Source organism: Triticum aestivum, chromosome 5D (genome assembly GCF_018294505.1).
Source record: "Triticum aestivum cultivar Chinese Spring chromosome 5D, IWGSC CS RefSeq v2.1, whole genome shotgun sequence".
In the NCBI taxonomy this organism is placed as follows: domain Eukaryota; kingdom Viridiplantae; phylum Streptophyta; class Magnoliopsida; order Poales; family Poaceae; genus Triticum; species Triticum aestivum.
The window spans coordinates 524,758,927-524,770,648 of record NC_057808.1 but is presented as its reverse complement, the minus strand read 5'-3'; the positions used below and the strand labels follow the sequence as shown (position 1 = coordinate 524,770,648).

Here is an 11,722-nt window from a genome sequence, read left to right as displayed (position 1 = left end):
GAAAGTGGTCAAGTGATATGGTCCATAGCCCTCATCTGGGCCGTCGATAGCGAGATCCGACGGCAGGCAACGCGTGGAGCGGTGCGCAATGTCACGTCGCGATTCCGAACTCATGTGGGTCGGCGCGGCCAGTTGGTTGGAAAGCGCGATCTGAGATAGTCGGGCTCAGGGCCAGGTCGGCCCGTCCCAGTCGGAGCCAGGTCATCAGCCCACACGGGCCCACCGCAGCCGGGCCCGTGTCTCCACCACAGTCCCGCACACCCCGCTGCACACCCGCCCACCCACGTCCAGGTGGGACCAGCCACCGCGGGCCCGCGGCGTCAGCGACCTCCCTCGGATCCCCAGGATCGCCCGCGTTGCCACGCAAATCCTTTCGGCCAGGCACAGTGTAATAAAACCGAATCCAAATCCTTCCTTGGGTCAGACTCGACGACGCCCGCACGCACGCCGCAGCCCAACCGCTGCCCCCCCCACCCCTCTCCCTCGAGCTCGCCGCCGCCGCCGCCGCCGCCGGCCGCCCCGCCCCGCCCCGCCTCGGCGAGATGGAGACGGCCCGGGCCCCCGCCGCCCCCGCGACGTCCAGGCCGCGCACCGTGGAGGCCATCTTCAGGGACTTCTCCGCGCGCCGCTCCGGCCTCGTCCGCGCGCTCACCTCCGGTGAGTACCCGACCGACCGACCGCGTCCCCTTCCCTTCTCCTCCCTCCCTCATCCCCTTTGCCCCTCTCGTAGCGCCGCGCTGACGGGCCACCCGCGCGCGCCGCAGATCTAACACCGCGCTTCTCTCCTGCGCCTCGTGCCGCCGTGCAGATGTCGACGACTTCTTCGACAGCTGCGACCCAGGTGAGTTGCCCCCCAGATTGGATTGGGCGGCTGCTCCGCTGCCGGGCGGTGGGATCCGGACGGGGATTGACTGGATCGGCCTCGGTTTTGTCTCTCTCTGCCCGCAGATAAGGAGAACCTCTGCCTCTACGGCCACCCCGACGGGACCTGGGAGGTGTCGCTGCCGGCGGAGGAGGTGCCGCCCGAGCTGCCCGAGCCGGCCCTCGGCATCAATTTCGCCCGCAACGGCATGAACCGCCGCGACTGGCTCTCCCTCGTCGCCGTCCACTCCGACTCGTGGCTCCTCTCCGTCGCCTTCTTCTTCGGGGCGCCGCTCACCGCCAACGAACGGTAATTTTACTGCTAGTTCGATTTCTCTCAGCTTGGTGCCTCTGACGATTGAGAAAAATATTTGTTTTAGCTTTTAAATTATCCATATATACTCCTGATTGACAGTTTAGGCAAGATCAAATGTGGCCTTTTTTGATAGAGTACTTTAGCTTGACTGCTAGGTGACTTGGGGAGTTGGGATACGCGTGACCGATTTGATGGCCCATTTATTTTGTTTCCCTTGGTGGTTGGTGCATGTGTGTGCATGTGCACATGTATCTTGTGCTCCTCTCTTTGTTCCTTTTCTTTGCTTTGAGTGTATCGGAGGGTCATGCTTTTTGTTTCAGTTTGCTTTATTGGGTTTGCAGTTACTTGTTCCCTTCTTTCTGTGACCCTCTGGGCTTGATGGTGATATAATCCATAGGTTTTCAGCTGTTAGGCCATATGAAAAGCAACTGCCCCCTTTCACTTTATTCTAGAAATCATATACATACACAAATAAAGGATTGCGTGCTTCTATGTAGTTCCATCCTTTGCAGTTTCGGCTGCTATAAAGAATTTTAATCTCTATATCCTATTTTTGTGTTTGCGGTGACAAACTATGCCACATTGTCATAACTTGCTCTAAGCCTAGCTATTTAGAAACTAAGATTAAAATGCCATCTATCTATGAGTAAAAACTCAAAAGATTCCAATATTCTTCCCAGAAAGAAGGAGAAGGGTCTTATATTGATGGCGGGCCAGGGCATTCCTTTCTAAGTTCCTGCCATGTTAATTGCAGAGTTATTGATTTCCATCGATGGGGTTGTAGTAGTTGAAGAAGTTGTGCATTTACTGGGTGATGTAATGTGTATACGAAGCAAACAGGAAACATACAATTTATATCATGACCTACCACATCATCAAATGCTATACACTGCAGTTTTAGGGCTTTTACAGTATCATCATGCTGAATGACCAAAACATATTGCCAAAGGCTTTAATAAGTAAATATAAAGGTGGAGTTCGGCATAGTAAGAAGCAACTATTCCTTTTTCACTTTATTTCAGAAATCATGTATATACACAAATAAAGGACAATGTGCTTCTCTGTATTTCCCAGTTTCGGCTGCTCCAAAGAATTTTAATGTCCAGCCTATTTTTGTGTTTGTGGTGATGAACTGTTCCACATTGCCACAACTTGCTCTAAGCTTAGCTATGTACTCCCTCCGTTCAGAATTACTCGTCCAAGAAATGAATGTATCTAGATGTATTTTAGTTGTAGATACATCCATTTTTGTGACAAGTAATTCCGAACGGAGGGAGTAGAACCGAAGATCAAAGTGCCATCTATCTATGAGTAAAACTCTAAAAGGTTCCAAGATTCTTCTCACAAAGAAGAAAGAAGGCGGGACCATTCCTTCCTGAAGTTCTGTCATGTTAATTGCAGAGCTATTTATTTCTGCCATCTTGCTCTCTTTTGTGGACCCTTTCTCGGGCGGCATATTATGAGTTCATTCTGTTTCTCTATAGTCTATACACTGAATGACAACCAGTTTTTTTTTTCTGCGGGAAAGATGAAAACTAGGTTATTTGTTTTTTTATATCTCAAAATGGAGTTAATAGCAACCAATGCCCATTGTTTAATTTATGTCTTGTTCAAGCATGCTGGTAAAGCCTTAATCCCGGAATCTTTCTTACACTAACTTGTGTGTTTAGTTTGTGCACCTTACACCTTTTTTCTCCACACTACAGTGAGAGTTTGCTGCCTTAGTACTTCATATACCTTGTGCAGCTTCAGGGTTCTGTGTTAGTAATGTGCATAATTTTGACCTTCAAAATTTAGCTAGCTGGGATAAAAGAAAACACTTAAAAATCTTCACTTCAGTATCACACTCCTTAGTGGACCTGTTACATCTTGTCAGTGTGTCACTCATCATTGCCATCTCTACAAATTAACAATTGGACCACGAGAACCCCACTATTGGACCACGATATTCTTTAGTTATCCTATTTTATTGTTTGTTATACAGTTTACCTATAATAGGGTTTTGTTTTCACTTGAATGTTCATATACCCTTGTCTTGGCTATCATAGTGAAATTCATACTTTTGCTCACTTGAGGGCTTTTTCTGGAACAAATTAGTTTAGAAGGCTTCACAGATTTTTTCCTTGTATACATACCTAGTACAGTAATTTTGGTGGCCTGCCACGCTAGTAATCTATTTACAGTCTGTGACTCCGTTCTCTTGTGTTAGCACTACAGATAAAGGCCCACTCTGCTCTGTGAAGCCTATATTGTGGGAAAAAAATCTAACTAAGATCCACACAGGGCAAATGATGCAAAACTGGTTCCATGCACTTGCTATACTGTTCTTGATGTATTCTTTGTTAAGTGTTCTGTTATTTAGTTCTTGCCACAGGTAGCTGTCAAGTTTATGCCAAGCTTTAGCTATTTACTGATTGCACAAGAAAACTGGTTCCATGTTTTTCTTTTTCTTTTCAAAAGGCCATTTGAGTACTTTGCAAATTCCTTCTTGTTCTGTTATTAGTGTTATCTTTTTCTCTTGGCTGCTTTTTGTCCTAAGAAAATGTTCTCCCCTTTAATGGAGGAATAGCTCTTATAGTATGTGTATCAAGTTGGTGCGAAAGCTTCAGCTGCACCTTGTTGAATCCAACGTTTCTGTGCCTTGTGTCTTCCAGGAAGCGCTTGTTCAGCATGATCAACGATCTTCCAAATGTGTATGAAAGTATGGTTGACAGGAAGCACAGGGACAGGTCTGGTGTTGATAGCAGTGGCAAATCCAGGCACTCATCAAAGCCAAAGGTACGCTGACTGACCCCCCCACTGCAGTAGTTTATGTTTGTTGGAAATTCCAAAACTGGAAGCGCATCTCCGAACGTAACTCGGAACTGAATTGCAATTTGTTCTGTGCAGCAGCGAACTGATGATGTCCGCCCAAAGAACTCCAGGGCAGTTGCTCGAGAAGAAGACGAGGACGAGGACGAAGAAGAACACAGCGAAACCTTTTGCGGAAGCTGCACCGGCATATACAATGCAAGCGAGTTCTGGATCGGCTGCGACATGTGCGAGCGGTGGTTCCACGGCAAATGCGTGCGGATAACCCCGGCCAAAGCGGATCACATAAAGCACTACAAGTGCCCTGAATGCAGCAGCTCCAAGAAAATGAGGCAGTAGGCCGTCGCCTGCAAGTCTGCTTCAGCCGTCTCTGACCCATCTGATCAAACTACACCATGTTTCTTTTCTGCCCAAGGTCGCGGCTAGCGGATGTGGATTCCTCTAGAAACTGTGCTCCCTCCCATGTGGTAGTCTCCTAGCCGTAGGTGCTGTGAAAGACTGATACATAGCTCATACTCTCGTAGCATTATAGATGTTTCCTTGGTTGTCATTTGATGTGTTCATTCCCAGGTGTGGACAATGTCGTTGCAACGCTTGCTGATGATGATTGAATTGTGCCTTGGTAGGCAATTTCCTGATTGGCTTGTGTTTTTGCAAAATGAACTGCCTTTCTTTAATCCGTCTGAGGGCCGAGTGGCTTCCTCGACCCTAGCGGAAGTACAGGGGCCAAAGAATTTATACAGGTAGATTAAACACAGGACTATGACTTTGACACTGTTCATCTGTTTGAGCTTCAAAGAAATGAACCAAAGTGAAGGATTTCTACAATCATGGAGCTCTATGTAGAATTTCTTTGGACGAACTACCAAGGTCTATTTGGTGGTTTGTTTTTTATCTGAACATTTTATTAAGATTCTCTTGTTTCTTCAATTCCTACGAATTGGACACCTAACTCTTGACAAAAATCCCTTGCACAACTCTCCCACGGAAGAAGCCACGGTTGTTCCCTACTCCAAGTTCTGCTCTGCCATAAAGCAATCCCCACCGAAATGTCACTGCACTTGCTAATGTTTGAGGAACCTGCATTCAAGCACACATCAATAGTTAACCGCACTACTTGACAGTAAAATAAAAGCATTTTAACATCCTAAACTTTGGCCTCACCCGTGAAAAGAAAAATGTGGGTTAAGATCTAATTTCTCCTCCAACAGCTCCCTACTCTCCCAAAAAAATTGGTATAAGAGAAGTTGCCACAAAAAACACGCTCCAGCAACTTCCCTATTCCTATTTTTTTATGATCACCAAAAAACGCTCTTCTTCCGCCATACGCAATTGAAGCTGGCAGAAGCCAACACCTAAAACTTCATACTCCCTCCGTCCGAAAAAACTTGTCCTTCAAAGGAACGTATCTAGCACTAAGTTAGTACTAGATACATCCATTTGAGAGTCAAGCTTGGGACAAGATTTTTCGGACGGAGGGCTACTACCACAATCATTGGACGCCCGCCTAATCATCGCATCGCCTTATGCCCTCGGGCGCGCCGCGTGGGCAGTCACCTGAGTAGGCCGCTCTGTCGCCAGACAACCAACACCTCGTTGTCGCCTGCCTCGCCGTAGCCCGCCACCGCCTCACGGCAGTGGTTGGTGACTTGGTGCACACGGGAGAGAAAGAGAGAGAGAGATTAGCCACACACACACGTGGGGCGCATATGTCAGGATAAGTATAGATTTTTTTTATAGAGAAGCTGCTACAACAATACACCTGTAAAACGCAATAAATTTAATTTATTGAGAGAGTCCTAATAAACATTTATACAGGAATGGTTTTTGGGAAGTTGCTGGAGATGCATTTATGTATTTCGCAGATTTGTCTCAGCCCGCTCCAATTCTCTAGTTCAAAATCTGAAGACCCTTTGACCAGGTCCACAGGCGGGACGCACCTGAAAATCCCAATCTCCGCGCCCTTTCTCCCTCCCCTCCCCCTCTCCCTCCTCCGCCACACGCCCGCCCCCACCGCCCGCACCTGCGGCGATGGCGGCCGCCGCGACCTCGGAGGTGGCGTGGCGGAGGGCTGAGATGGCCTGGTACTACCTCCTGCAGTTCACGGGGTGTACCAGCGTCGCCCGCGACTCCTCCCCGCCACGCCCCGGGTCACCCCCTCGGTGGTGGACCGGGACTTCATCGAGCCTGCGCTCGGCCCGATCCTTGCGGTGACTGAAGAGGATATCCTCAACATCTCGGAGGGTGTGACAGTCGGACTGGGGTTGCGAGGGCGGAGGTAAAGTGTGTTGGAATTTTGCTAGTAGGCCTTTGGCCCAAAGCCCAACTAAAATTTTGAAATTCTCTTGGCCCATTCATGCACACATGTGAGTGGAGTGAGTGAGGCTAAAGTTTAGTCCCACCTCATAAGTTGAGAGAGAGTTGCACCTCTTTATAAGGTGAGCTCTTCTACCACTTGTATGAGCATGAGAAGAGGAGACCTACACGCGCGCTCCTCCTCCTCGCTCGCCACGCCTCGCCGCGCCGCGCCGCGGGTTGCGGGATTGAGCCGAGCCGAGGACTGAGCTATGCACGTTGTCTATATTTTTGCTGCTCGAGAAAAAATAATGAGTCATTAATTAATAATTAACGGACGCATTAATTACTGAACCATTTCCGATTCTTTTGGATCGTGACGACTCGGACGTGGGGTTTACTCCCACGACCTGCCAGCTCCATCCCTCCTTTCGGCGTGCACCGGGAGACGGGACAACAGGCCTCCAGAACCCCGCCTCTCGTGATCCTGTATGGGAGAGGGGCAATCAGGTTTTTGGGGAGCGCACTCGCGCGACTGCTGGCAGCGACGACTTCTTCCCCAACCTCGGCAACCTCATCCTCGACGACATGGGCGACAACGTCAACGCCGGCGGTGCTGCTCCCGCTGCACCGTATGTGATTCTATCCTTCCTGTTCGAGATCGTGGTAGAATTCATGTTTCTAGTATGTGCCCTAGATGTGATCTGTTCATCTTGCTATGCTAGTTCGCATGATTAGTTTAATCTCTGCTACTATAGTCATGATTTATCTTCTGTTTATTCAGATTAAATCTCATAGTAATTTGCTCATATTTCCAACAATCCAAAAACCTGATTATAGGCAATTTACTCCGAGTGGTTTTGCTGTGCATCTGAAGCCGCCTGCCTTTAAGGGGGCGCAATATAAGAGGTGGCGCACGAGAGCAGTCTACTGGTTTCAGACCATGGGCTGCTATGACGCCACCAAGGGCAAGCCTGAGGGCGATCTCAATCCAGCACAGCTGGAAGCTTTTGAGAAGATCGATACCCTCTTTAAAGGCGCTCTTCTGAGTGTTCTTGATGACTCCATTGTGGATTCGTATATGTTGTTTGACAACGGCAAGGACATGTGGGCTGCGCTCGAGGCCAAGTTTGGTGCCTCGGACGCCGGCAGCGAGTTGTACGTCATGGAGCAATTCTATGACTACAAGATGACTGATGAGCGCCCTGTTGTACAGCAGGCTCATGAGATACAGTCGCTCGCAAAAGAACTTGAGTACTTCAAGTGTGTGTTGCCGGACAAATTTGTTGCTGGAGGCATCATTGCCAAGCTTCCACCTTCGTGGAACAATTTTGCTACTTCCCTGAAACACAAGAGACATGAGTTTTCCGTTGCGGATCTCATTGGTACTCTTGATGTTGAAGAGAAGGCGAGAGCAAATGACACACGTGCTCGAGTTGCTGAGGGAGGTTCTAGTGCCCACATGGTACAGAAGAAGAACTTCCAGCCCAACAAGTTCAAAAACAACAAGAACAAAACTCAGGGCAAAGGCAAGTTTGATACAAAGAACAAGCCATCACAGTCTACCAACTTCAAGAAGAATTCTCATAAGAAGGGGAAGGGACTTTGCCATGTCTGCGGTGATCCTAATCACTGGGCTCCGAAGTGTCCTAACCGCTTTGAGGAGCGTGAACATGAGAAGAGCGGCAAGTCTGCTAATGTTGCCATCGGTGATACTGATATGAAGGAATCAGGGTATGGTATTTTTCCTACTATCCTTTCAGTATTTCAATCCCCTGATTGGTTAATTGACACCGGTGCCAATGTACATGTTTGTGCTGACGCCTCCATGTTTTCTTCTTACCAGGCAACAGGGACTTCACCCGTGCTGATGGGGAACGGGTCACATGCCATCGTTTGAGGTGTTGGTACGGTCGATCTGAAGTTTACTTCAGGGAAGACCGTGCGTCTGAAGAACGTTCATCATGTGCCGTCCATCAATAAAAATCTCGTTAGCGGTCCCGTTTATGCCGAGATGGTTTTAAGTTTTCTAAGTATGGACAATTTGTTGGAAAAGGCTATGAGAGCGGAGGCTTGTTCCGCCTATCTTTGTCAGATATTTGCACTAAAGTTATTAATAATGTTTGCCACAATAATGAGTCTGATATTTGGCATTCACGACTTTGTCATATTAACTTTGGTTGCATGACGCGGCTAGCCAATATGAATTTAATTCCAAAAATCTCTGCTGTCAAAGGCTCCAAGTGCCAAGTATGTGTGCAAGCTAAGCAACCTCGTAAGTCCCATAAGACTGCAGAGGCAAGAGACTTGGCGCCACTAGAGCTTATACATTCTGATCTTTGTGAGATGAATGGCGTGTTGACAAAAGGTGGAAAGAGATACTTCATGACATTGATTGATGACTCCACTAGATATTGTTATGTGTATCTTCTAAAATCAAAAGATGAGGCTTTAACTTTCTTCAAAAACTATAAAGCTGAGACAGAGAACCAACTTGATCGAAAAACGGCTTAGGTCCGATCGTGGTGGAGAGTATTTTTCCAATGAATTTGCTGTTTTGTGCGGAACATGGTATAATCCATGAGAGGACGCCTCCCTACTCACCTCAGTCAAATGGGGTAGCCGAAAGAAAAAACCGAACTCTAACTGATATGGTTAACACCATGTTAGACACATCGGGTCTTTCCAAGGAATGGTGGGGGGAGGCGCTAATGACTGTGTGTCATGTCCTAAACCGAGTTCCCACAAAGCATAAGACCATGACTCCATTTGAGGAATGGGAAAGGAAAAGATTGAAACTCTCTTACCTACGTACTTGGGGTTGTTTGGCGAAAGTCAATATACAAATTCCCAAGAAGCGCAAGCTTGGACCAAAAACCGTGGATTGTGTTCTTCTGGGCTATACTTTTCATAGCATTGGCTATAGATTTTTGATAATAAAATCTGAGGTATCCGACATGCATGTTGGTACGATTATGGAGTCGAATGATGCAACTTTCTTTGAGGACATATTTCCTATGAAGGTTATGTCGAGTTCATCAAATCAGGAGATACCTACTCCATCTAGTAAGGAATTCGCTGTAATTCCTGAACCCACCATTGCGATGGAACACATTGAGAATCCTGTTGAGGGTGACAATGGAACTCCTGTGAGGAGTAAGAGACAGAGGACTGCAAAGTCTTTTGGTGATGATTTCATTGTGTACCTTGGGGATGACACACCCAGGACTATTTCAGAAGCCTATGCATCTCCTGATGCTGACTACTGGAAGGAAGCTGTTCGTAGCGAGATGGATTCCATCTTAGCTAACGGTACCTGGGAGATCACTGACCGTCCTTATGGGTGCAAACCTTTAGGATGTAAGTGGGTGTTCAAGAAGAAGCTTAGACCTGATGGTACGATTGAAAAGTACAAGGCACGGCTTGTGGCCAAGGGTTATACCCAGAAAGAAGGTGAATACTTCTTTGATACTTACTCACTGAAAGAACATGCGGTGCCCCCATGTTTGGTTTTGGTAATTGATGACAATCTCTATGGACTAATGGTTGCCTTGAGTTATATTTGAAGGATTTGTCCATAGGCATTTCTTGAAGTTCATGTTGGTTTCAAGGAGTTTATGTGGTGACCAAGGTGTTATTAAGGAATTATCCAAAGATTGGTCATGTGAGAGTTGAGCTTATTGCAAGCATGTCTTGGAGAAGAAGATTGTGTGATCATTCATGCATATCTTCAAGACATCATCCAAATGAAGAGAGTTGAAAAGATTCATGGTTGATCAAGACTAAGTCAAGAGTGAATAAACTTGATCAACTCACAAAGCGTAGAAGATGTACCGAGAGGGATCAAGCGATCCCATGGTATGGTAAGCATTGTCAATTACGCTTTGTGTACTAACCCATGATCTTCGTGAGAGTTCTTTGTGGGGTTAGGTTGCGGTGTGCAAGTTCAAGTGAAGCATCATGAAGAGATCAAATGCTTGAAGCTTGCCGTCCATTGTGGTGACAATGGACTTGTGAAGATGTGCGGAAGAGTGGCTCACCCATAGTGGAGTATGGGGGAGCAATCAACTAGTCTTCATCGAGCCAACGCAACCAAGAAAGGTGGTCCAACTTGAGGGAGTCAAGATCGTCATCATCTAGCTCAAGTGGACCATGTGCAAGGCAAAGGTTTGCCCTTGATAGGTTTTCTATTTTACCGGTCTCATGATGGTAGTTGGGAGACCGGGTTATAGGATCGATTGCCGTACTATCAAGGGGGGCTCTCGATGAGTAGCTTGATCGTATCATTCGTAGAGAGCTCAAACCATTGCATCCTTGCATCATCTTTATTGGTTCTTGTTTGGTTCTTCTCTTTGTGAGTTTTGGAGCTTATGGTCATCTTTGATGACAAGCTCGAGTTCATCGAAAACGGAGTTCACTCGCATCTTCTATGATGTTTTCGATGTTGGAGGTTATGCCGGTTCTTCTCGGTTGGAGGTTTCACTCCTCTATTTGTTGGCATAACTCCCCTGTGTTGGAAATATGCCCTAGAGGCAATAATAAATGGTTATTATTATATTTCTTTGTTCATGGTAATTGTCTATTATTCATGGTATAATTGTATTGTCCGGAAATCGTAATACATGTGTGAATGCATAGACCACAACGTGTCCCTAGTAAGCCTCTAGTTGACTAGCTCATTGATCAACAGATAGTCAAGGTTTCCTGACTATGGACATTGGATGTCATTGATAACGGGATCACATCATTAGGAGAATGATGTGATGGACAGGACCCAATCCTAAGCATAGCATAAAAGATCGTGTAGTTTCGTTTGCTAGAGCTTTTCCAATGTCAAGTATCTTTTCCTTAGACCATGAGATCGTGCAACTCCCGGATACCGTAGGAGTGCTTTGGGTGTGCCAAACGTCACAACGTAACTGGGTGACTATAAAGGTGCACTACGGGTATCTCCGAAAGTGTCTGTTGGGTTGGCACGGATCGAGACTGGGATTTGTCACTCCGTGTGACGGAGAGGTATCTCTGGGCCCACTCGGTAATGCATCATCATAATGAGCTCTATGTGACTAAGGCATTAGTCACGGGATCATGCATTGCGGTACGAGTAAAGAGACTTGCCGGTAACGAGATTGAACAAGGTATTGGGATACCGACGATCGAATCTCGGGCAAGTAACATACTGATTGACAAAGGGAATTGCATACGGGATTGATTGAATCCTCGACACCGTGGTTCATCCGATGAGATCATCGTGGAACATGTGGGAGCCAACATGGGTATCCAGATCCCGCTGTTGGTTATTGACCGGAGAAGCGTCTCGGTCATGTCTGCATGTCTCCCGAACCCGTAGGGTCTACACACTTAAGGTTCGGTGACGCTAGGGTTGTAGAGATATGTGTATGCGGAAACCCGAAAGTTGTTCGGAGTCCCGGATGAGAT

General features: G+C 47.0%; 1 protein-coding gene across 2 annotated transcripts; it reads left to right on the top strand.

Annotated features, from left to right (window-relative positions):
* The first annotated feature begins 452 nt into the window (after positions 1 to 452).
* On the top strand, positions 453 to 4,626 carry LOC123123460 (PHD finger protein ALFIN-LIKE 3). 2 transcript variants are annotated; one of them, XM_044543973.1, is made up of 5 exons: positions 453 to 657; positions 809 to 841; positions 949 to 1,171; positions 3,832 to 3,955; positions 4,070 to 4,626. In XM_044543973.1, the coding sequence occupies exons 1-5, from the start codon at positions 543 to 545 to the stop codon at positions 4,325 to 4,327; spliced, it is 753 nt and encodes a 250-aa protein (XP_044399908.1). In that variant the 5' UTR covers positions 453 to 542; the 3' UTR covers positions 4,328 to 4,626. The 2 variants fall into 2 exon arrangements, with proteins under 2 accessions (XP_044399908.1, XP_044399907.1); XM_044543972.1 differs by having other exon boundaries at positions 454 to 657; positions 4,067 to 4,626.
* Positions 4,627 to 11,722: the final 7,096 nt, after the last annotated feature.

Bases quoted from the DNA above. Each gene is read 5' to 3' on its own strand.
- LOC123123460 (XM_044543972.1), top strand. From the start codon at position 543: ATGGAGACGGCCCGGGCCCCCGCCGCCCCCGCGACGTCCAGGCCGCGC. The intron at 658-808 runs GTGAGTACCCGA...GCCGCCGTGCAG, and splicing joins CGTCCGCGCGCTCACCTCCG to ATGTCGACGACTTCTTCGAC. The intron at 3,956-4,066 runs GTACGCTGACTG...TGTTCTGTGCAG, and splicing joins GGCACTCATCAAAGCCAAAG to CAGCGAACTGATGATGTCCG.